The sequence below is a fragment of the Dicentrarchus labrax genome, unplaced genomic scaffold, assembly GCF_905237075.1.
Source record: "Dicentrarchus labrax unplaced genomic scaffold, dlabrax2021, whole genome shotgun sequence".
NCBI lineage: Eukaryota > Metazoa > Chordata > Actinopteri > Moronidae > Dicentrarchus > Dicentrarchus labrax.
In genome coordinates this window covers 12,508,963-12,535,360 of record NW_026136722.1, presented here as the reverse complement: position 1 = coordinate 12,535,360, position 26,398 = coordinate 12,508,963, and the positions used below count along the sequence as shown (strand labels likewise).

Sequence of the window (26,398 nt, the reverse complement as noted above, 5' to 3'; positions counted from 1 at the left end):
GGACTTCACTTCCTCCCCTCCAGGACATTGCAAAGAAACTCTGTTTGACCAGGGCTCAAAACATCACCAGTGACCCCTCCCACCCCCACCATGGACTGTTCTCACCGCTGGCCTCTGGAAGGAGGTTCCACAGCCTGCGGAACAGAACAGCCAGACTCAACAATAACTTCTGTCCACATGCCATAAGACTGCTGAACACTGTATAACCATTCCCCCTTCTCTTCCCCTCCTCACCCATACACCTAAAAAGGACTAAGCTATCCTATATTTATCTTATTATTATCTTTATATTGCATTATTTTAATCTGTCTTTTATACAAAAGATATTTATCATATTTTTCTTATTGTATTATATACAAAAGTTATTTTACAATAGGCAACTAAAATTGTGCAACATATTATCTACGAGTTTCTCTTGTCTTTTTTTATATTAAAAAGTTTGATATTTGGATATCTGTTTTTTTACTGTACATACTGCCTTCCTCTATTCCTGTTGTGCTATGTGCCATTGTAACGAAATTTCATTTTTGATGCAAATCTAAATGACAAATAAAGAAAGTCTAAGTCTAAGTCTATTTGTTGTTTGCAATTACCTAGTTTAAACAAAATCAATCAACGGCAATATTGTTTAACTGGTGGTTTATATTTTCAAAAATGTTAGACAATATTACTCACAGTATTGTGAAAAATGTTCTACTCATAAGCTAGATGGTTTGCAATTGAGTCAAGGCTCTGAAATAATGTCAGCGTAATGTTCTTTGTCTTCAGAATGATTTCAGGAGAAGAAAGTGAAAAAACATGCAGCTGCTGTTTATCCAGACACTGCATAAACTGTTCACTCCTCCATAAAGAAACAAACTTTAACCGTGACATTAAAAGAGCTGAAAGCTTTGCATTCCTGCATCCAGAATCAACAGAGAGCATCTAGCGTGAGCTTGACTTTCAGATGCTGCTAATGCCCAGGTGTGTGTAAAGAAAATACTCAACAGGCAGAGAAAGCTCAGCCTTGATGAATCATTCTGTTTCAAGTCAAAAAGCAAACTTGTTACATCACAGGAGAAAATTGATTACAAATCTCTTGATAGCTGCTTTCAAAACCTGTGTGATTCCTCTGAAATTAGACATGTTATTAATACATAATTTCATATGGCTCAGTTAATACACACACTGCAGCTCTGACATCCTTAAGTAACTGACCAAAAGTTGAAAGGATTCTCTACACAAATGACTGGCACTCAGGAAGCCAAGTGTTGCAACTTTAAATTCCCAAATATGATCTTACCTAAAATATTCGGGATGTTCCTTTAAAAGACAAACTGCATATGGAATTATGATCATGTGCGTGACGTCAGAGGGTTGATTGAATATTTATAACCGGTAGCCTAAGTGCATATATCTTCACAACTTCATTATGAAAGGGAAAGGTGGGTTTAGCATCGAAATCCCTTCGGAGGAAAGCAGAACAATCGCGCTGGTGAGAGTTTCACAGACAGTGAACGCGTTGGACTTTTTCTTTGCTCTCACAATCGACAAACAACAAGGAGAAGGAGGATAAAGATGGGCGTCCAATTCCTCTGGGATTCGTTTTAAGACGGTGGCATCAGTAATTCATCCAAATGACTCACTTCAAAGTACTTAAGAGAAACTTGTTTAAAGGAGGACTGACACATTTTGTCTCTTGGAGGCTGCTTTAATTATATTCTGCTTCCAAGTTTTCTCTCACAGTTCAGCAGCCTATGAAAAGAAATAACGCGACTTACGCGCAGTTGATGCCTTCGAGAAGCCACCCCTATCCTCATATGCCAGTCTGTCAGACTTTAGAGCCTATATTATTGCCAGTCTCAGACCGCAGACCAAAGGAGGAGGAGGACTCCGATGGAAAATCATGCAGCACTTTGAACCCATGGAGACATGGCACATAGGTTCCTCTCATCTACCAACAGATTCAGCGCCAGATTCGCCTTCATATTTACTGTGTCACTGTCCTGCACCTATTTATGCTATAGTATTCTTTTTTGTCGCAGCACAATCATGACAAATCAGGGTTATGAGGGGAAAAGATGCCCACCGAGCAAGAGCGCAGGAGGGAAGAAACTTCTTGGAAAATTAGACAATTGCGCTTCGCTGGAAGTCAGGTCCGCTCTGGAGGAGTCTGCTGCCCGGCGAGGATCAAGTGATGTCCGCGACCAAAGTAAAACCCCAGGCTCGTCTGGAAGTAACTGGGCTGACACGAAGTTGAGAAACATGAGTGTTGCGCAAAAATATGGGAATAAGAAGCTGCCAAATGCGTTAATAGTGGGTGTTAAGAAAGGAGGCACCAGGGCGGTGCTGGAGTTCATCCGGATACATCCAGATGTGCGCGCCCTCGGAACAGAGCCGCACTTTTTCGACAGAAACTATGACAGAGGGCTTGACTGGTACAGGTGAGGAAGAAAATGAAACAAACATTGACGTGATATCCTGTCAATTTTTCTGACAAAGATGCATTTGTCTTGTTATATTTATGCATAGATGCTCTGTTTTCATTCCTGTCACCCAACTCTGCTAATATTAAGGGGCACATCAGGCTGCAGTGTGTACACACAGATGCACCATGCCTGTTGGTTGAGCTACCACACACACATACCCACATGCAAACACACCTTTGTAGCGTCACCACAAAGATCAAAGTTTGACTCTACTTTTTAGTCTGTGCAATGTTGTTTTTCTCAGCACTGCAGATGTTTGCTGACAGCAGAGCTCCATGGTGCTGAACAGACAGCTCCATGAGGCTGATGTAGGATCAGTTCACACAAACAATCACAGCCAACAGCACAGATGACAGAGGCAGCCCCCAGGTTAGCAGCTGGCTTCAAACAGGCACCAGGGCACAAAATGTTCTCACGCTGGTTGGTGAAGGCAAAGGAGCTTACAAGGTGCACAGAGCCCAGAACATTACCCCCCACCCACCGCTGTCGCTGTTATCTCACTATGTTGCTTCTTCATAGGCTACTATCTCGATGGCGCCTGTTGAATCTTATCTACAGACAAGACACCTTTCTAATTCATTTTTTGTGTTAAACTTAAATTTTCAAGCTTTCAACATTCCCCGAACAAAAATGAAAAGATCAGAGTATGCAATGACTAAAAATGAGGCTCTCAAGTGTGCACGTCCTTCTAAAAGGCTTGATGGGGTTGTGTTACATTATGTCTAATTGTTGGAGCTGCGTAACAGCTTTCCGCTCACATACCGACAGTGCCACCAGTGTGGCAGGAACAGACCACAGAGCAGTGCTTCCAAGAACATGGGACAAGTGCGGAAATCTGTTCTCAAGCTGCACTGCAGGAATGAACAGCAGAGGCAGCATCAAATTATCATGTATATGAGTACCTACCCATCACGTCTCAGCTGATAGTTTGCTCAGATCTCTGTTAGACATGCACACAGTTGGGTTTTTTCTGTTTTACTTACAACCTCAGTTTTAGTTTTCAGTAAGTATTAATGATTTAACTACAGAATATGCATGATAAGTACACTTTTAATAATCAGCATATTTTCATACCTGACATGAGGCATTGATAGACCACATTTGTCCAATGGAAGATTTTTTTGAGATTAATAAATGTACCTTTTCCCTTGACAATGTTGTCACAGTGAGCTGTAACTAAGATTACAACCAGTTTTATTACAGTTGTTTCTAGACCTCATTTCAGATCTTTTCTTCAAGTGAAAGTTCTGCAGAGCTGAAAATTGTCTGAAAAGATACAATCAGCCCTTAGATTACAAAAAAGGTTGGATTCGTTCATTCTATGTTTGTTTTAACTTAAAGCATAGCCAGCCTTGTCCTGTCAGACAGTTAATTTTAGAGTGAAAATAAATGTACAAAATACAATGAAAATGCATCGTACATCATGTCAGTGTGAAATAAGTTTACTCATGCAGACACAAGATCTACCACACACACATACGCACAAAGACTGGCTGTACAGCAGAGTTATCTCAAAAGTTGCTCCTGAAAAGAGAATCAGTCCTTTTCATCTTCAAACTAATGAACCAGAGGCTGTAATATTACAAAAACGCATTAATGTAAGACACAAAAACACTCCAGAGTCCCTTGGTCGGAAGTTAAAAAGCAAACACTTGCACGATAATTTGCATGTTTATTAAGGTCTCTTTTTAATTGCAACTTCTGATAGTAATCTTGGTTTTCTACTTGGTTATCAAGCTTACACTGTGATGTCATTTTATTTTCATGCACACAAAGGAGTCTTTTGTTTTTTAAACAATAAAATAAAACTTCCTAGAGGGATACTTTATAGACAGTTAATCTTTATTGCTGTGTGTATTTAACATATTAAATTGATTTAGAAAGGTTCACAAACGAAGGTGCCGGTCTTTGTAGTTGTTAACTAAATTAGAAGATGAAAAGCCTGTTAAATACCCTCAGAAAAATTCCTCGGCACATGACGACATTTATTATGGGCCCAGATCATGTTACTTTTCAATTGCAAAAGTGTTGATTAATTGATTAACTGATTGATTGGTTAAGTTACACGTGCATACATGAGGCCAAATGTAGACACAATGTAATGTAGGCACCATAGGCCTTTCACATTACAGCATCAAGACATTACCGTAATGGAAACAAACACCGGCAAAAAGAGCATTTTCCGACTCTCCAACGGAACAGATCAGACATCATCATATCAGACATCTCCTGCCCAAACCATTGTCTATTCACTACACCAGCAAGCCATCACATAAATCTACCATGCTAGTGCAACTTGATGTGCAATAGCATCAGTTTACTTAATCAGTAAGTAACTATTAGACCAGAGGTTTGGGCTTTACAGAAGTTCATCTTTTTTATGTAACTCTAAATTTGAGCAAAGATCAATGGAGGTCCCGCACTGATATGATGCCTCTTGTGAAAAATTACAAAGCTGGAATATTGCCCCCTTGTCATAAACCGACAGTTCATACAGTATATTCAAGATAAATACTGAAACAATACCATGGACACAAAGGCTGGTTTAATTCAGGCTGAAGCAGCTTTTATTCAACTTGACGAGTGAATGAGTGATGTTCATTGTATTAGACAGGCCCGCAGTGATTATCTGTCACAATGTTTGGGTTGTTGGCAGCACGTCACATAAAGTGTCTTTCCATTTTGATTAACTGTCACGTTTGTCTCTATAGCGAGTAACATAATGTGTTCGACATGTGTTGCTCTGCTTTTTGCACAAGTTGCCATCTATCTGTCTATCAGTGGGCTGGCGCAGCACACATGCATGGGCGAATATATCGGCAATTGCCGGTTGTTAGACTGGCATTGGCCGGATGGAAGATTTTAACACAACCCTAATGCCTACACCTTTAATCATTTTTAAACCACATACATACATGAGACATAAACTATGGCCCCAGATCCATAAAATACAATAGAAACTTTAAAATAAAATGTAAAAGTAGGAATATAAAATAAGTAACACGGTGAAGAGGGCAGAAAGAAGTTTCTAATGCAAACTCAAAGTCATAGAAAGATAAAACAATTTATAAAGAATATATGAAAATAAACTGTAAAAAAAATTATAATTATGATTAATGCCTATTGAAAGTCAGAAACAAAACCGATGTTTAATTTTTTATTATAGTAAAAAATAAATACATATTCTACAAAATAATTGTAATCATGAAATGAGCTTTATAACCTTAATAAATGGCTAAGATGGTTAATTGAGTACTAAAATTGTCATTGATTAATCAATATATATATATATATATATATATATATATACACATATAACATGACTAATTAACTTGGGCATGGACATTTACTCTTGATATTGGGATCAGTATGTGTGACAAAATAATCCCAACAAAATGTCCTCTTCCTAGCTATTTCAAAAAATCCAGGACATTTCTTGTCAAAAAAGGAAAACAACACTTAAAACTAATTTTCAACTCATTCCTAGTAACTTATATATGTTGAACAGACAAAAACACACAACATGTGACACCAAATTAACTCTCGTCAGTTTCAGTGTATTGGCCAGTTGTTCTGCACAGCCTGTCCTGTTACATTAAGCGTGTGACAGATCATTTAGCCTCAGAAGAAAAATGGTGCAGTGTTCATTACTGTGCCTCCTGAACAGAACACACGTGGCCTCATTTATTTTGTGTGAGGGTATTCACATAACCATACAGGACCTGATAAAACAGAGATTTTCCTGCCACCAATTTTCTCGCACTTCTCTTGCCACTTTTTCCTTTCTCGCACAGAATCATAAGGATCAAACAAAAACACATCGCTATACACCATCAAGACTTAAAAGGGCATCTCAGCTCTATTGATTTCACAGGAGTCAGAAGCACTTTGAGTAGATTCCCTGAGAAGAGTTGAAATTGTATGAGAGGCTGCAGCTACAAATATTCTCCAGGTCCACATTAATTGGCTCGGGGAGGCAGGGAGCTCTGGAACAGTATCATCAGAAAGGTTGATGAGGACAGAAAGTTAGATGGTTCTCATTTAACACAGAAAACTGCACATTATACAGCAAGGGATGGTAAGGCGTAACTCTGCATTATTAATGAGCTGTCTTCTTTTCATTGCAGCTCAGAGACATGCTGTGGTTAACATTAATTACAAAACAACTCTTTTTGAGACGTTTCCCCAGTGAGACCAATCTGATGCTTTTATTCATTTAATTGAATAATTAAAATAATGTAATTATACATAGGCTACATTATGGAGCAATCACATGCTGAAGCTCTAGTATATGCATAAAAAAAGTATGCCAGTTCAGTCTGGCAACTTTGATAGTGTGATATTTTAATATAATAATCTTTTACAACTTGCACCGCTTGCTTATTAGCTGTCAGTCTGTCAGTTTGTTGATCCACTGCTTTGGTCCAGACTGAATGATGGAATTTTGTACAGATATTCATGTTGCCCAGACAATGTATCATAATAACATTAGTGATTCCCTAACTTTTCTTCAAGCTCCACCAGGGGTTGGTTTTTGGTTTTGAGTGAAATGTCTCCCTATTTAGTGCACACATTCATGTTCCACTCAAGATGAATTGAAATCATTTTGGTGATCCATCAGCTTTCCCTGCAGTGTCAACAACAACAGGTCAAAATTTCAAATTGTCTAGCTTTAGGACTAAATGCATAGAATTCGTTCTCATCAGCCTCAGCTGATGCTTTGTGATACTATGTAGCAAATGTTGCATTTTAGCATTTTAACATGTTACACTAAGGTGCTCAATATGGTAAAACATTATACCTGCTTAACATGAGCATGTTAGCAATGCAATTTTAGCATGTTAGCAAACTGATATTAGGATTTAGCACCACTGTGCAACCTCACAGAACTGCTAGCATGGCTGCACACTTTCCATCAGCTTTGTGTTCCATCATATTTTAAAGGCATCCCTGTGTTGTTTTTGAACAATGGTAGCAATAAGCAATGGGTTAAATGCACTAGATCATTTCCAGGAATGTGTAAACTGCAAATAATTTAATTTATTGGGAGTACAAAACAACTACAAATAAGATGCAAAATACAAAATCTAGACTTACCTGAGGACAAAAACATTTTTTAATATTTAGCAAAAAGCACTTTTCTAAATCAGTTTATAAGTAGGGGGGTTTATAAGTAACACACAGGATGCAAACCCAAGTCTCCCATGACAGAGTCCTGTGCTTTACACACCCATCAACACCTCCCGGCTGTGCAGCACAAACACGTAACACTTTCTCAACTGGAAAAATTGTTGCCAGTGAACATAACAGAGGCAGCATTTTTAGAAGAGGGTTGTTAATGAAGTCAACAGTAAAATACTGTATTTGCCTTAGGTCAAGCAATAAATGAATGATGACATCTGGTTTGTCATTTCATGTGTCTTGAAAATAGTGCAAATTTAATTAAATTTGTGCTTCAGTAGTCCCTGCAACAAATGACACTATCAAAATAGTTCTGTCATTCTGAGACGTTGTGATTCTGGAAATATCCAGCCGTCAGCTTAGCTCACACCTGGAGACTGTCAGCTTGTTAACTTTGCCCCTTCCCTACTGACCAGGGATCAAATCCTGTCTGAGCTTTCCCTCCTGTGTCTCCCCTATTCTGTGTCCTTTTGTACTTTCCCACCATCTAAGTGAAGACAAAAACTATTAAAGGGTTGCAGACCGTCCGCTCTCCATTTATAAATACCCTTGACTGTCACATTGCTAGAGGCTATACTGTAAACCCATAAGAACTTTAAGAGCTCCAATGTTGATGAAAATCCAATAAATCTGCATGTACTGTAGGTCAGTTAAGGTGCTGCTGTACAACTACACAAACAGATGATGAAGATAAAGGATACGTTTGTAGGAGCAGGACATGATCTGCCTATCACTGATTAAAATCGCAATGTCACAATGTTATTATCATTTCTTGTAAATTATAAGATTATGTATTTTTATTTTAGCTGCCATAGAGATGGTACTACAGCATTACAAAAATATGTTACAGACTTGAAATCAGCTGCTCAACAGCTGTAAATTCATCAATAAATACACAATATAAACAGAATAGCCAATAAGCCTCATCTGAGAATGTGCAATTTAGGATTTCAGACATTTTCCCCTCTGTCTGAGTGACTTCATTTCAGTGTCCATGGACACTTTGCTGTGCCACATGTTAATGTGACAGCTCATAGCTCAGCTCAATTCAACGTGTTATTGTTCAAGGAGAGCAAGTGTCAGTCATTTCCCTCTGCAGACCAAACCATGAATAATTATTATTTCAATGAAAACAAGAGCCTAGCGTTGAAATGACAGCGATTAAATAGGTTTTGGTTCAAGGTCAAAAACATTATGCAGTTTTTTTCCCAGTATTGCAGGACTGTATTGTCTTGCTATGAATCTGTTTAGGTTCTATTATGTGACTGAGGAGAATCCTGATGTCAAGAAGATCCTCTGCAAGACATCTGGCTCAGTCAGTCTTCTATTTTCAACCAATTTGTCTTCAATTAAATTAGAAAAATAGATGCTTGATTCTCAGAGCGCGAATTGTTATTCACCTCTGGTTCTCACCTAGCTGAATTGGCTGCAGGATCGCTGTATTCGTGTGGACTGTTCTTTGTTAACTCTTTATAGACTTTTAAGGCGGCAGGCCTCTGTTGCAGGTGATTAATGATCAGATGTCATCACAGCTGTAATCTAAGTGAGTGATACTTTAATAATGGAGCAGCCTCTCCAGTGGAGACTGGATCTATGCTGTCACATCAAGAAAGAGGAAGATGCCATTTTTAGGAAATGCTGTGGCACAGACATTATGAGAATCACGCAGCATAAGAACATTTCCTCTGCACAGTCTACCTGAGTAATACAAACTGTTAATGGATTTTGATGGCAGGGAAGCACGTCTGTGTGTGGTATTGGCTTTTCAGGACATTTCAGGACAAATGGTTTGTATGAAACACGATTTCCCCAAGTCAAGTTTCTAGAAGTATGGAAAGAAAGTTTGCAAACCAACAGACTTGAAAACCCTCACATCAACACATGAATAAAAAAATATAAAAATGTAATTTGAAATTGAAAAAATGTGTCCAAAAGAATAGTTAATAGTAGTCCAACTTTGCATGATATTTGCATTGCATTTTCTGTGTGTTCAGTATTACTTCACTGTTATATTTTTCTTAGATATTCTTTTGATTGGTATTTAGCAGATAATAAGTACACAACAAAACAAATCCCCCACTGTGCCCGCAACCAACCCTTCCCAAGACAATTAAACAAAAATACAAACATTATACAGTACACCTTATTCAAAGAGAGCATAGTTACATCTACAGCAATCTTGTTACAGACAAAGAACACTATACTAATCCAGAGGTGTAACCTATTTACATGGTTTAAATTATTTATTAAAGAGTATATCTGAGCAATATATCGGCTCTGTTTCGGGTTCAAGGACAACAGTTCATCTAGATAGGTAGACAGTGTTTATTGGGAAACAGAGTATGGCTTTTCCTCACAAAGTCTCTCATCTGCAGATAGAAAAAAACCTAGATCAAGTTTAGCTGGAGTAAAGAGGTGGTTGGATAAGATGGGTGCCATCAAGGATGGACACTGAATTACCAGGTGATCAACCCGCAAACTGGATATAAGAGCAAGAGGGGAAGTAGACGGAGAATGCGTAGGGGGCATTTGAGACTCTATCCCCAACCAGACATGAGCTGTAGGGTTAAAATTAATCTGAACACACTCGATAACCCTCTGAATATTACTAGCCGAATAGTAGTGGAAGTAAATTGGGTAAGGCCAAGCACCCGCGACGCTTGAGCCTTTGCTTGTATGTCTTATGAATACATGCTTGTATTCATAAAACAATGGGGATGTTCTGTTTGAACTTTGTTTTTATTATTTCATGAAAACAAGAAGACAAAAGACACATGACAAAGATTTGATATTGAGATAGATATAGTAGAAAGTTGTGTAAAATGACACTTTGTGGGTAATACCCCCTCTATGTATTCCTTTATAAGCTGTGCACTGACAAAGAGACCCAGCTACAACTTCACTGAAAATATTAAAAAGTAATGGGGACAATGGACAACTCTGTCTAGTTCCTCTAAGTAGAAAGAAGAGCCATCGTTAGTGTGGACAGAAGCTAGAGGGGAGGATTATAATAACTTAACCCATAAAATAAAATTAGCCACAAATCCAAACCTGTGTTAAACATCAAACAAGGATTTCCATTCCACTCGATCAAACGCCTTCTCTTCATCGGATATCACAACTTCAAGTGTGTCTGTCTCAGACTCGGAATAAATAAGACAAAGTCAAAGAGCCGATGAATGTTGGAGAAGGAATGTCTGCTTTGCATGAATCTGGTTTGATCAAGGGATATAAGCAATGGAGAGCCTTCTCAAGACATTTTGCAAGAATTTTGCAGTCAGCTGCAATTGAATTTATTATTATTTATGACTATGTGTTGGATATTATTTGACTTTGCAGTACCTCAGATAAAGGTTGTGGATTTCTTCTAGAAAATATCACCCTTTTGTTTCTAAACCAAAGCTTTTTGTGTATTGCCAAGGACATTACTCCACATGCTGCTTACTGTGATAACACACTGGCAATGAGAGCCCAGGAGACTTGTTCTGATAATTTACTGTGTAACCGTTTTGTTGTTAAATTACTCCAGAGACCCAACAAACACAGCATGTAATGGATACTTTGATTTGGGCCTCTCCATGGTCAACCCGTGAGCCCACATTTTGTTTAATGGGCAGGGTTCATTATCAGCCCTTGTAATGACAAATATTTGTTGTCCACTGGGAGGTAAAGGCCATTCTCTAAATCTCCTTGCCCCTGCAGAAACACTTCACGTTGTGATTAATGGTTTCTAAGTTAAATCCTGATCAGATCAGTGTTTGCCTGAAATCCTCCAACTCATTAAACTCTTTTATTAGTAACAGCCTGTTGCCACAATATATCTTGATTCATTTATTATTATTTGAGTATTTAAGATATATATTTACTGGTTCTTTTTGTTTATTCATTGTTTTGTAAGGGACTTGCATTTTGTATGTGTAGCTTTGTTGCATGACAATTTTGTATTTGCACTGCAAACATTTACTGAGAACTAGTCCTGAACTGACAATATGCAACACTCCTTTTTAAGTTCAAACCACAGTGAAATGACAGTAATAAATTCTGAGTTCATTGATCGTTCACAAGGAGATGATTCAAAGCTGACCTTTACTTGTTCTGATGGTCTGCATCCCTGATGAACCTGGATTGCTCTTTAGAAGTTTAAGTTGTTCAAAAAGACATACTTGTCTGGAGATGAACAGTCCACTGTTTCACTGCATTGCTTTTCTTCACACTACAAAAGAAATAATGCGCATATTGTAGGTGAGGCAGAAATGTGCAGCTTTATATATACATAAGCAGTGTCACATACAGGGGTTGGATCTGTACATTGTGTATATACAACAGCCCTACACAAAATAGCTTTTATTTTCCAGTCTTTGTTTAGTTTGCGTGAGGTTTTCATTGGTCATTGTTTCATTCTGCTGTTATACTGAATTGCAGTTTGGGATGAACTGATTTTACATCTCTATTTGGAAAAATAAGTTTTCTGTTTTTGTTTTGGCAGCCTGTGATGGAAGTAGTCTTTTCATCTGTCAGTTGTTATCTGTGACTGAAACTGAGCTTTTGAGTGCTACTGGACATTGCCCTTTTGTATAATGCCCCCTGAAAAAAAGGCAATTTTATTGGTCTTAATGTTTAATCCAGCATCAACAAGCCTTATTGACATTTTCTGTGGAAGAAATAGCAAAATGTAATGGTCTGGTTGCCATGAACGTTACTGAATATGCTCCCCAGAGGATGAAACCTTTCTTGTTTGGACATTGTATGGTATATTATAGTCCTAAGGGACTTTGGTTCTGGCATACCATCAAATATTTCCTTTCAAGCTAAATGTTTAGTGAGTGGCTTTGAGGTAGGTGCTGGCTGAGTGGTGGCCACCTGTGCGTCAATCATTGTTCGTTCAACTGTGGTGATTTAGCTGAGGTAGTCTCATGCAGTTTTCTGTTAGTGCTGTCACTGAAAAAAGTAGAGGAGATTTCAAGTTACCGATAATGCCCGATCGCTGTCTACCTGAAGCACAAAAGTCAGCCACACAATGGGTTTCACTACTCAAAACCCAAATGAATATCTGCCTGAGGACTGTGTATCCTGTTTTTTGATGAGGTTTTCTCCAGACCTGTGTGAACTTGATGAGATAGAGAATTGTCTGTCTGTAGGGGCAGACCCTGTAGGGTTGAAAGTGCTCATTCTGAATTGTTCAGCACATACAAAAGATTCAAATGTTCGGTTTGTTGAACACCACAGATGAATGACTAAACCTTTAGGGCCCCATGAGAAGTGGAAACCCGAGTGTACTAGAACTACTGGGCCAATTTACAGATATTAACTGGCTGGCAAAAGTCAAAGAAATCATTACAGGATTAAATACAGCTATAAATCCAGTACAGGTGAATTGTTTTTGGTAGAAATTCTTCAAATGTCGCTTGTGTACTTTATTTTTAGAGGAACAATATGACTGTTGTTGTCTCTTTATCACCCTATAACAGTCTAATTATCCTGAATTGGCTGGGCTGCTGTAGAAAGTGTAGCATGTTGTCCCAGTGGAGCTGCACACTGTAAGATAATGTTGTATCTGGGTTTAATGGGGAGTCCTTGTTCTTTGAAATGAAGACATCCATGTTTGTGGCTTATTCCACCATAGTGATATAGCAGCATTTAGAGGGAACTAAGTGTGAACTCCAGACCTCCTGCCTCCACGGCGCCAACAGAGATAAACTGTTCAGCAAGATAGCCAGCAGGTTCTTTCAGGGTCACTACAATATGCAGACTAGCTTTCAGCACATTGGAGCTCATTAATGAGTGCCAATGACTGCCATGGTTTCCAATGTTAAACCTTACTACCTGTAGATAACAGTTTCAGAAGGGTGCTTGTTTATTACAGACCAAAATTGAATAGTAAAAAGTATAGTTAATATTGACAAAGTGGTTATGTAGCCCAATTTCTAGTTAAAAAAACAAAAAACAAAAACATGAATACATGCAATAATGAATACATGCGATGTTGAGGCATCTTCTAAATAGGTCTGTTTAATTTTAGTGTTTTAGTATCTTTTAGTGCTTCATTAGTTAAGGCCATAACTCTGCAACACATTACGCTAAAACTGTACACACATTGTAATTTACTGCAATGTCTCTCTGTTGTTCAGGGAACCAAATCAATTTACCCATTAGTGCCTGCCTTATAGCCATGGTTGGGGACTTCCTTTGATAGCCTCTGTGTTTGAACAGATGGAGTAATGGAGGTTTGTTGCTGTATATACAGTAAGAGTAACAAACTGTCTCAGTTATATAGGTACATAATAATCGCAAAAGCATAACCGATATTTGAGGGTTAATAATAATGCTGCTAGTATTAATATTAATCAGCCAGTCATGTCTCAACTATATTAGTGTTCAATATACAATATTCAAAATGTTGAATTGCTGGAATATTTACAATAAAATATCATACAAACCATTTATGATAATAAATTAAAATGTTAATGTCAATGTACAGCATCAATGCTGAAGCATCCAGAACAAATTAGCTTTCAACCATGTTCTCCTATTTGACCAGGTCCCATTTACAGTATTGAGCAGATCCTCCACACCTGAGTTCATTTTCCCAGACTGATTAAAATGTCACAGCCAAGCCTGTAATGCATCCTGACTTAAAAGTTTCACCAAGAAATGGGGAAAAGACTGTAAATTATCCCAAAGAATTTAGTGTTGACTCTTGAGTGAGTAATCTATCAGAGCACTTCACTCAAATGTCAGTTAATCAAGGTGTGTGTCCAGATGTGTGTGTATGTGTGTGCCTGTGTGTGTTCACATATGAGCCACTCCCAAAAAGCAAGATGTTCACATTAAAGTGCATTCTAAAGTTTGTTTCTGCATACTGATAAAGGTGCTAGGGTTTTAGAAACATTAGTGATTTTTCTTTGAAGCAAATTCATTGGAAATACAATCATGTAGATTTTCTAACTAGAAACAATCATTACCAAGCAAGACTGAACAGCTTTAAGTAAAATAACCCACATCCATAAAGACCCTCAATTTTATCTTCTAATTTCAGATGCTGTGTGCAGTGCTAGTACTTTCTTGGGGGCATGGGGAGAAAAAAAATCCTGATGGTTGGTTCAGACACCTGCCTCAGGTATCACATATTCCCCTTCTGGTCTGATTCCTGCTATCTCAATAACGATAGCAGGAATCCTGCTTTTCTCATTAAATGAGAAAAGAAAATTATTTATCAGAAAACGTAAATAGCTGCTCACCACTTTAATTACATGTCACACACACACATATATATATATATATATATATATATATATATATATATATATATATATATACATAAAATGACCATTAAAGATTAATATGCAGTCATTAAAATCAGTCTGCTCATACATGAATGCTTATTTTGTGATAAATGCACACGAATATGAGCCCAAATACAAAATGCTAGATCAAAACAATATTTAGTAGATATTACACAGGTATCAGTGTTCCTCATTAACATCACTTCAAGACATGCGACTTCAAACTTGGTGGTCCAAACTGCTGCCACTGACATGAAAGCATCCCTTATAAATGGCAGAGTTCAATAAAAATAAAGGCATCCTTTATCAAACATCCTCTGATCATTGCACTGTACCTTGTTCTCCTTGGCTGCAGTTACAGCTAGTTAAACAACCCTTTGTTTTGCCAATCAACGACGACAGGATTAGGATCAAGTGTGAAACTATTTTGACGTCACCCATTGGTTTGTGGAGTACCGTTTTGAAGCCTCGAGTCTGGCGTTTTGGCCGTTGCCTTGACAGTTAGTCCGAGCCAGCAGAGGTGACGTACTGCGAGTTGAGCTGCCCAGTTTCGTCCATCGCAGGAAACAATGGCGGTTCACCTGGTCACACACAATCTCGTATTACAGCGAAACAGTACACTAAAATATGTTTCTGAAAAGATTTTAGGTGAGAAATATGCAACACAGTAACAGCATCTTGCTTCATCAACAGTCTGATCTGAGTTTCATGCAGCGGGCTGGACTGACTCCCTGAGTATTACTTGTCATTCACAAGGTAGCCATGCCCAAAAGCATACAGCTTTATCATCTTTTTTACTCTAAATTGGAACATCATTTACTAAATGAACATCATACTGTATGGAAGAAGACTTGAAACTAGCCATTGAGACCATAAACCTGTTAAGAAACTGTTTACTGAGCTAATAAATAAAGTGAGAAGTCTGGTAATTTCTCCATTAGAGTGCATGGTGCATGGTATTTTTTATGGCAATGGAGCTCCCCCTTTCAGACTTTACATAGAATGCAGCTTTTAAGACACTTGGCGTTGGCTTCACTTTACAGACCCGGAAGCTCTGTCCATTATATATATATACTGTCAATGTGCGGGATGCATTTGAGGGACTTCTAGGAATTTTATTTTAACCCTAACATTATATTTTCCCTTTTTGTGTGATTTTGCAAGGCACAGGCAAATTTCGCCATCCTGCCAATATGGCGTCAGATCAGAAAATGCTTCTGTGTCAGTCTAGGGGAAGTTTAGTCTAGGGCAGTTTTTTGTCATTTACGTTTTACTTGGATAAGCAGAGATACACAAAGGCACCTGCAGGCTACTACTTTCCCAGAACCTTGCCAACAATGCTAAAGTTACTTAAACTGTAAGATGGTTATTATTGCCAGCATAGACATTTTTTAGTCTTAGTCACAAGACACATCTTGTCGTGGAGGTCCTGGAGCATAGGTGTATTAAGAACTGTAAACCACGTTCAAAGATGGAGCCCTATTCATATAAAAAATGCTTACTAGACGCATACACTGAAAATAATGGCTTACTTACGCTTCTGTGTTTTTGGGCACACACAGCATGTGCACTAGAGTCCTCTTCCAGCCACGCCAGTAGCGAATGTATGTTGTAGAAGTCTGCTGAGCAAGCCGGCTAACTTCTTGTTGGTTCTCCACACACACAAATCCAATAAAATCATTTTAATTATTCTGCTCCTCCAGACTTTCCAAATGTTATTGGATACATTCTGATACTAAACAAGTCATTTCAAAAGATTGCAAACAATGAAACAGCTGTTCATTTTTCCAATGAGGGGAATAATGCTTTCCTGGGCACAATGGATGCCACCTATTCTTCTGCGGCCATTTGAGTTCTCATTCAATCTTATTATAATTTTTATTTCCAGTAGCAAGAGTAAAAAGAGAAAATAAGACATTGATGTATGTTCCTAATGCTTGTGAAAACCCTGGTCTCCTAGTTTCTGCTTCTATTGTGCAATGAGTGTTCCCTTTTGAACTGTGACAAATTTGAACTGTGACAAACTGTGTTAACTTGTCTGTCTATCTGATACCCTCCCCTTCTTCACCTCTCCAGTAGCTCTTATGGTGTCTCATCTGTCTGTCACACTCCTCATCTCTGCTGTTATATTCTCCTGTCCCTTGTCCTGGTCATAAAAAGGATCCAGTCAGCATATGCCAACTAGAATCTAACCAGATCTCTCATTTTTTGATTTTGGAAAGCACAGACATGCTGTGATGGGAAGATCATTAAATAATTCACTTCAGTTCAATATACTTTATTGGCAGTAGTAGTGTAACAAAAACAATATTGCGTAACCATTTGTGTGTGTGTGTGTGTGTGTGTGTGTGTGTGTGTGTGTGTGTGTGTGTGTTACTGTTGTTAATGTGTGTGTTGACGAAATCTGTCCACAGATATAAAAACATCTTGCATAGTACTCAAAATCCCCTTTGTGGTAGTTCCCATAACTCAGAGGGACAGAGGGAATCATGTCAAAGCAGCAGAGTGTCTTTTGTAGGAAAAGTAGCACCTTAATGTAATTAACACTACACTTACAACATTTATCATAACGGTGCTACTGGCTTCCCAACTTGAGATGCATCAGTTTTTTCAATTTGCATCTAGTCTATATCAGCCCCCTCAGAGTTGTATAACTTTTGTGTAACAGTCATGTGAGATATCTGGTGCAGAGACACACTGGGAGTAAACAAACAGAACAGCTGTAAAAATCAATAACTCAAGGTAACTTAGCGTGTATTGCACAGGCTGACTTGGATTTTTGTATTCTGTATCCAAACATAAAACAACCAGAGTTAGTGAAGGTGTGGGATCTCCCCTTAATTAAACATAATTATCTTTTTATGAGCACCTTATTCCCAGTACCCCCCCTTCCGGATGTGTGAACATGCTGTCTACAGAATAGTGCTGTATATACAGTATATATACTATTTTAAGAAGAGCCATCTGTGACCTTTCACTGTCTGTGTTCACACTGTCAGCTCAGTTTTGCGATATGACGAGTTGCAGTTTTCAACCAGCACATAAGGGATCCTCTCAAACGCAAATCTTCATCGCTGAAGATGGTGAGAATGTGTGGAATTGACGAGTCAGATAGCGAAGACAGTTTCCTCAGCACACAACCAAAGATCTGTTTAGATTCTGCACCTCCTGGAAAATGGCTGCAAGTTTGTTAGTGTGTAGCAAAGCTGTTTGCTTGAAAAGGTGCTGTTCTCATAAAAGATTAATAGTTGCCTAGTGGCCCTGAGGCACCCAAGCCAACAACTCAGGATTCATAAATAAAGCTAAATGGATCAATATTTCCAGGACTTCAGAGGTAACCTATGGCTACCACTACCTTGAGAGAGAAAACTTTGAGAAAGGTTAGGTTTTAATCGAAGCCTTTCCTCAGTAATAATAAATAAAGTGTGGTATTTAATCATCAGAACTGTGCGGTAACCGATTCACATGCTGTGAAATAGAGGAATTCAGGTACTGTATCTTCTGTAATTATAAAAGTAAAGGACCAGTTTCATAGTACTATATTGTAATTATTCTCACCAAACTGCAGAAATATTGTGCTAACACTACAGCACAGCCCCTTTTCCCGTTTAAGGAAAATAAAGGAAATAGAGAACAAAGTATGGATGATCTCTGAATTGTGGCTGATGCATTCGTTGTCTCAACAGCCAACATCAGATGCTCATTAATCAACTTTTATTGAACCAAAGTGCCAAAACATGACATATTACCCTGGGAAGGAAAACTCACATGACAAATATGACAAATAGAAACATTTCCCTGTAGTTTGCAAAGCCATTATCTTGGCAGCATGATGATGATAATTATGATGCATGTTTTGATTGTACAAGCTGTCACCAGTGAATATCTAACAAATATATACAAATTGTGTTTATTTGGGTTTCATATATCGTTATTTGACACTGCAGGAGGTTCAAAATGTCCTAAAACTGTATTTTCTAGTTTACCAGGGTGTCTATGGATTTGACATTGCTCATTACATAACCAGTGTTTTAGATTTTTTTGTATGTATTGTAATAATGTTCTTAAGTACTTGTAATTAATCTGAGTATTTCCATTTCTGCTAATTCCTAGTTCTACTCCTCTGCAATTAAGAAGCAAATATTGTTCTTTCTGCTCAACTACTACTTCTTTATTTTGCAACTGGGTACTAGTTACTTTGCAAATGAAGAATAAAAACAAAAAAAACATGAGAACATGAAGTATGATAAATTGTTATTCATATTACACAGTAGTAGCTGGAAAAGTTAATTAAGTATCACCACCCGGATCAGCTACAACATTAAATTGCTGCTTACAGTAACAGTAATGCAACAATATAGACAAGATAACATTGACAAGAGTCAATCTGCTGCATTATGAGTGCTATTACTTTTAATACTTTAAGTACATTTCGCTGACAATACTTGTCATTATACTTAAAGTCTTGAATGCAGGACTTTTAGATATTAAGTTACATTCTTATATTGTATGTTACTATATAAAGTAAAATAATACTTTTACATAAGTTACGGATCTGAGGGCCACTGAAAACAACATACTTCACCACAGTTTGCCTTCTTATTTGAAATATCATACGCACACAACCTGTGTTTCAGTATTTTTTGTCCTTTCTTTATTGTTGTTTTGCTGTTGAGGCCCTAAATGTTACACAATTGAATGTATAGTAAATGTTAATTCCTCACAAGACATGCTAATACTAAGGTTGTTTTTAATATTTGGTATTTCTGATATCCATATAAGACGTAAGGCTTGTGGGAATGCTCCTGGACAGGAATGTAACAACTCTTGCTGACTCATCCGTGTGTTTTATTCTTTTCTTTCTCTCCCAAGGGGACTAATGCCACGAACACTAGACAGCCAGATCACATTAGAGAAGACTCCAAGCTATTTTGTCACTAGAGAGGCACCCAGGCGCATCTCCAGCATGTCTCATGAGACCAAGTTGATTGTTGTGGTGCGTAACCCAGTGACAAGAGCAATCTCCGATTACACACAGACTCTTTCCAAGAAGCCTGACATCCCCACGTTCGAGGAGCTGGCCTTTAAGAACAGAAGTGTGGGTCTCGTCGACACTTCCTGGAATGCCATTCGGATCGGGATGTACATTCTGCACCTGGAGAACTGGCTGCAGTACTTTCGCCTTTCGCAGATACACTTTGTGAGCGGGGAGCGGCTGATCACAGATCCGGCAGGGGAAATGGGTCGCGTTCAGGACTTTTTAGGACTGAAACGAATAATCACAGACAAGCACTTCTACTTCAATCGAACCAAAGGCTTCCCCTGTCTGAAGAAACCGGAGAGCAGCAGCCAGCCACGCTGCCTCGGCAAATCCAAGGGCAGGACTCACGTACAGATCGAAGAGGAGGTCATAGAGCAGCTGCAGGAGTTTTATAGGCCATTTAATATAAAATTCTATGAAACTGTGGGACAAGACTTCAAGTGGGACTGAGAATGCCATAGAAACAAAGCTGTTTTTAAAATGGCCTACCTCTGGAGAAAAATATAAATGAGGGTATCTACGACAGAATATTTAAATGACAAGTTTACTGAGCTATGTACAAACAAATTAATATAGAATACTATACTCAGATATTATAATATAATTATATAGTGAATGGTTTCACATAATATTGGGGTTTGGGTCTGGTCATTCTGATAAGTGCCATTTCTTTAAAAAATATATATACAAAACCCAAGTTTCTTTACCACATACATGACATATGAAATCATCAACAGGTAACCAGAATTAATTCATTAACCAAGTCATTAACCAGCAATCATCCCAATGCCTTCCTGCCATTTAGCCAAACCAGGCCCACATTAATGACATTGCTTGAATATTCATTGCCTAGATTGCTTATTTATTCATAATTTCCACTCAAAATGAACCACAGGCTTTACTGTTCAAATGAGTTCTCAACATGAAGTTCCAGCAAAATGTCAAATGAATAATAAAATCAGCCTGTCAAATTTGCTGCATTAATGTAATTGAGAAGAAAAAATAACAGCTATAGTAAGACAGATAACACTGATTAAGGTTTGTTGAACTCTACTTCAGCTCTTTCTGTGTCAGTATTTTTGTTGTGATCATCAAAATAAAGGGTCTTAAATTCAAATATATTTATGTGAAATCTTTTCTGTTTTTCTTGCCTACACAGTTGTCAATGTCAAAACTTTAAACTTGCCCCAGCCGTAAAGCTCTGTTCTCATACTACAATTACATACAGACTTTATGTGATTTAGGAATTCACCTGCACATTTGAGCATGACATTCACTCACATCTCTTGGCCAAAGTTTAACGAATATATAAGACAGCACAAAGAAGTTTGTATTGAGCCAAAACGTCCCTTACCAAATGCTGCCATGCATGTCATTGATCTCATTAACTTTCGAAATTCCTCTTTAGATGGATTTGATTGTGCTTTCTCTGAATAGGTCTCCATGCTAAGCAGCTAGATTAACCTCCTGAATTTGCACCTTGAAGCCAATCAGAGTTGTCATTAATAATTTCTACTGAAATCTCGAAAATGCTTGACATAAAAGAGGAATAAATTGCAGAAAACTAAAGGATCTATGCAAAAAGTAGCAATAATGCAATAAAAAATAAAAAATAAAAAATACATTTTATAAAATAAAATTATGTAAATGTAGGCTGGACATATCTGTGTTCTGTGAAATATGGCAGCAAATGCACAGTGGACCTTTTTATTGTACAGATTACAGATGCCAGACCAGCACAGGATTAAGAACAAAGATGACCTCTGCAATTATTTCAAATTAAGTCCAAAGGTAATATTTGATTGGTCTTTAGATGTATCTTTCACTGTGAACCGACCACAATTTGACCTTCCAGCACTCTTGAAACTGTAAGCACTGGCATGTTGTCTAGGTTTAACATTCACTTATCCTAATAATATGAATGAATTATGGTTAGTATGGTATGGTTAATGAGTGTGAGATGTTGACATTCTCCCTACATCAGTCCCTGAACTGCTTTGGTGGCACTGACTAATATTGCTTAGTGATTTATGTTTATGGCTAATTTATTTTTCCGCAATCGGAAACACAGCAGCAGGAACATTTTAGGTTTTTCACTTTTTTCTTGATATGGTAGAATCTGAGCATTTCCTAACCATAATTGAACACACAATCGAAAATCAGAATAGCTTGCCTTTTGTTCAAAAGTATTTCAAACACAAAACTTCAAGTGAAGGCATATGTATTATTATTATTATAATTTTTCATGAATATATTTGTCTTTTTGATGTTTTACAGCTTGATGCTTGAAGGTAAAGACTTAACGTACCTCCTGGATAAATAGATTTTACCAATGCATTCAGTAATTAACTGTTCTAACAGGTTATTTAAGGACATTTTAAAATGATAATAGAATCTATGATAATCTAAGCAAAGCGCCCTGGCTGAAACAGCCAAGTTAAACTGCTATGGTAATGATGCAACAGTACTTGGGGTATGAAAAATGTCTGTGACTTCTTCCATAGGTGTTTCTCTTTCATTGTTTAATCCCCTGCTGTAGGGCTGTGAATTGAGCAGCCCTATCTAGTCACACTTATGCTAATGTGCAAATGTGACAACGTGACCTTCCATATTAAGGAAATTTGATATTCACTTGCATTCCAACTGTACTCTTTCAGTACATGTTGGCCAACAGCAGTATTTAAACTGTAATTTACGATATTCTCCATTATTTTTTGATTAACCTGCCAATGTTATCTGCAGCTGCGTGCTACTTACTGAGTCATCAGCAGACACGCCAGTTAAGCAATAAGCTCAACTTTATCTCAGCACAGTTAATTATAACTTTTCCCAAAGAATGCTTAGGGCTTGATGACCTGGCACTGAGAAAAAACTCCCACACCGCTGCCACCGTATGATACCCAATGAATACTTTAATGTGTTATAAGTTTCCATGTGATTTCTGTTGAAGAACTTTTCGGGGAATATGCATGCCTCTTTAACAGAATGCAAGGCATGTTACAGAGAGGAAAATGGCAGCTTTCAAAGTTCTGCACCTCTTTTTAAAAAATGCTTGTGCTTTAATTTTTATGCTTTCTCGCTGTATTAAGGCATCCAACAGCTGCAATGACACACATGCAGTTGTGGCAATGAAAACACACTGTTCATTGATGTGTATATTGTATTAATGCCTCACTTTGTTCTGGGTAACTAAAAACTGTCTAACTGACCATTCTAACCTTCAAAGTAAATACCAAAGAAGCTGTTGTAAATGTCATGAACTTTGAAAGACTCTGAGGTAAAATACACCTCTGCCACTCATCAAAAATGTCTAACAGTACACAAAAAATCTATTACCATGGAGTCTATTTATTTTCCTTCTTATTAATTAAAAGAAATAATGAGGCAGCATTCAAATATGTGATTTGCAGTAATCTTTTCTGGACTCCAAAGCTGTAGAGGTCTTTTATAACTCCTGCCTTGAAAACCTATTGAAATTCTACTGTGTCGCCAAACCTGAAACTTCACACACTTTACAAGCTCATGTCTGTAATTTCTGTGTTGTGGGGACCACATCTGAAGAGAAACAGTTGCGAATGTTCGGTGTCCAAGAAAGCACTTAACTATAGGCTGCTTCAACAACTGCATCAATGACAAAAATAAAAATAACCTAAAAAGTATTAAGTATATCTTATAATGTTTATTGGATTCTTGTACATAATGTACTAAGTTTGTTGCCATTTCTGATGTCACTTGAATTTCCCAGATGTAATGCAAACAGATGTCTAGCTTGTTTCTTACTGGAATGTGCAGTTTCTCCAAGAGGACTTCTTCCATTTGGGGAACCAAGTATTTATATCTAGACTTGTCCCCCATAATGAGCCAAAGCTATGGAGGATAATGAGGATGTTCCTTTTTTTCAATGGACAATGAGAAGAGCAGACTTCCCTCTAGATGATTTGAAACTTGGCAGCCAAAAACCCCTCCAGAGGAAATCTCATTAAATACTAAAATGGTATGTGTGCTAACCTCTACCTGCATCATTGCATCTTTTGAATATGTCATCATTCCCCAAGGTTTCTCCCGGAACATGTTCTATCACTGTGTATCATACAAGCTATTTCTCTAAATTACAACATGTACCAAAAAATGTATTCATATCCTCTGCAGATGCATGTTGGTATTTTCTCAGGATGTGTCGGTGTCTCTGTAATGCTGCTTCATGCTTAATGTAATACAACTGACAAGCTCTGTTTCACACTAATGAAAAGATTCCCATTAAAGAAGCCATGCATTCTTGAGGAAAACAAGGAATAACACAGCCACACATGCACACTGATTGTATACACACGCTCCACTATCCAGTTTGAAAACCTTTCCCCTCACCTCATTTCCTCTGGTCTGTTGAACATGTGCTGCTTGCCTTACCTTCAGAAAGGTCAAGTGCGGAATGGGTCTCCAGGCACACAGTCAGCTAATTAAGCAGTAGTGGTGGAAGATGCATACCAGCTCCTGGGATACCGCAGCGGTTGGTAGCCACCCTCAGGGGTAACGAACATATTGTTTCACATGCAAGCGAGGTAGGGATTTGCATTACATTGTTTTCATGCAAATGTAAAAGAACTCTATGCTATGGCAGGAAAGAAAGCAACTGTGTGATGAAAAAGGTGCTTTCTACTTACTGTTCTTGTGTGTAGACAGAAATCATTAAATACATTGTTACTGATGATGTGCTACATAATTCCTGCATTTTGATAGTGTTAGTATGGACAGAAAATAGGTCTAGAGACTGTAAGTGCAGAAGTATGGATGGATTCTGAGAGAGTTTCTCAGAGAGTTTTAAGTCTTGTCATTTTGTCAGCTGACATTTCATTAAAGAAAAGGTTCCTATGTATATATCATGTGCCTTGGCTGTTGCAAGGCAACCAGTGGATGTTCCAGGAAGTTACTTATCTCAGCCAAGCAATAGTCAGGTACACAACCTCCTGTAAAAAGATGAATTGTTGTTTTTACATGATGCAATTGATAATTTATAAATTGTAGAGTTGCTCGTAGGCAGATTTTATTACCTTCAGACAATTCCAGGCTGGCTGTTTCACCCACATCAAGTCTTTGTGCTATGTTAAGTTAGCAAGCTGCTGGCAGTAGCTTCATATTTACCATAAAGTCAAGAGAGTGGTATCAATCCTCATATGTAACTTTCTTCCTGAAAGCAAAAAGCATGTTTCCCATAATGTCGAACTAGTCCTTTAAGTTTCAAAAAGATCTGGATTACATTTAAAGGACCATTGTGTAGGATTTAATGACATGTAGTGGAGTCCTGGGATATTTTCAGGTGATTATACACTAATGAAAACAAATTAATATTATATTCCATTTGTGCCAATAGATCCTCCTCAATGTTACACACTGGACCCCACAGTAAATTAACTTTTGTATTCTGTATTTTTTTTTTTTTTTGTTGTTTGAAGATTAACTTTTTTTATTTTTCAAGTCGCACAGTTGTTCAGTGTTGGCAGGAGACTGCACTCTGCCCACCGCCTTCCATTTAAATGTGGGATCAGACAGGAAGTCAATTTAGTGTACAGGACGGCGCCCAGGGGATGCCCTGAGGAAAAGAAGGGGTCCGCAGTGATAACAGACACCCTCTCCAGGATGCCTGATAAATGCAGTCAGTCTGAATCTGTAACTTAGATAATTAAGTCCTTATTCAACAGAGGGAATGTGCCCGACGGCTTGTTCAGGGAAGCAGAATACAATAAGGAGCTCTGCCAAATGACCACCACTTACCCAAACTTTCGTTACTTTTGTCATTCATGCCAAATCCCAGAGCCCGCAAGCCTCAGCTATAAGCAGCTCAAACAGATCCTGAAACTTTTAAAATCCCAGCAGGTGGTGAAAATGAATAGCACTTCACTCTGAACAACACTGAGAGTTCACTTAACTACAAATTGAAAGGAAAAGTAAGCAGGTAATCTTAATGCCATTAGTAAGAGCCACTGAGCTCTCAGACAGGTGCAGCTATTTCCAGTTTTTGTGTTCATTATCTCCATTCTTGCACACCTCAGGTACATGAGTCAATGTGGGCATAAGATGACAAAGGGTTTGTAGAGACACACAGTATTTAAACCCTCTTAGTCTCTGTGTTGCAGCTATGTATGCCTCTGTTTGGCGTTTTGATCGATACTGCACATTTGTGTTGCTTATTCAGACGAAATTATTAATGTAAGGTTTAGATTTATGAAGGCATCTCTAATGAAATGGAACCATAAAGCTGTCATGATTGTTTTCAGGGTGTGAATAAAATGCCATCAGTGTCGTAAACATGGACAGAGGACGTGCTCTGTTGATATAATGCCTCATTGACCCTTAATGTGTAGGCATTTTGGAAAAAAAGTGGTGAATCATTCTTGAATATAACTCTCTATAATTGTGGAACTAATGGC

At 38.0% G+C, this 26,398-nt stretch overlaps 1 protein-coding gene across 1 annotated transcript; it reads left to right on the top strand.

Moving 5' to 3' along the window:
* Positions 1–1,424: 1,424 nt before the first annotated feature.
* Positions 1,425–21,100, top strand: hs3st2 (heparan sulfate (glucosamine) 3-O-sulfotransferase 2). The gene is made up of 2 exons (XM_051388088.1): positions 1,425–2,423; positions 19,805–21,100. Exons 1-2 carry the CDS (start codon positions 1,912–1,914, stop codon positions 20,421–20,423), a joined length of 1,131 nt encoding a protein of 376 aa, XP_051244048.1. The 5' UTR covers positions 1,425–1,911; the 3' UTR covers positions 20,424–21,100.
* The last annotated feature ends 5,298 nt before the right edge of the window (positions 21,101–26,398 follow it).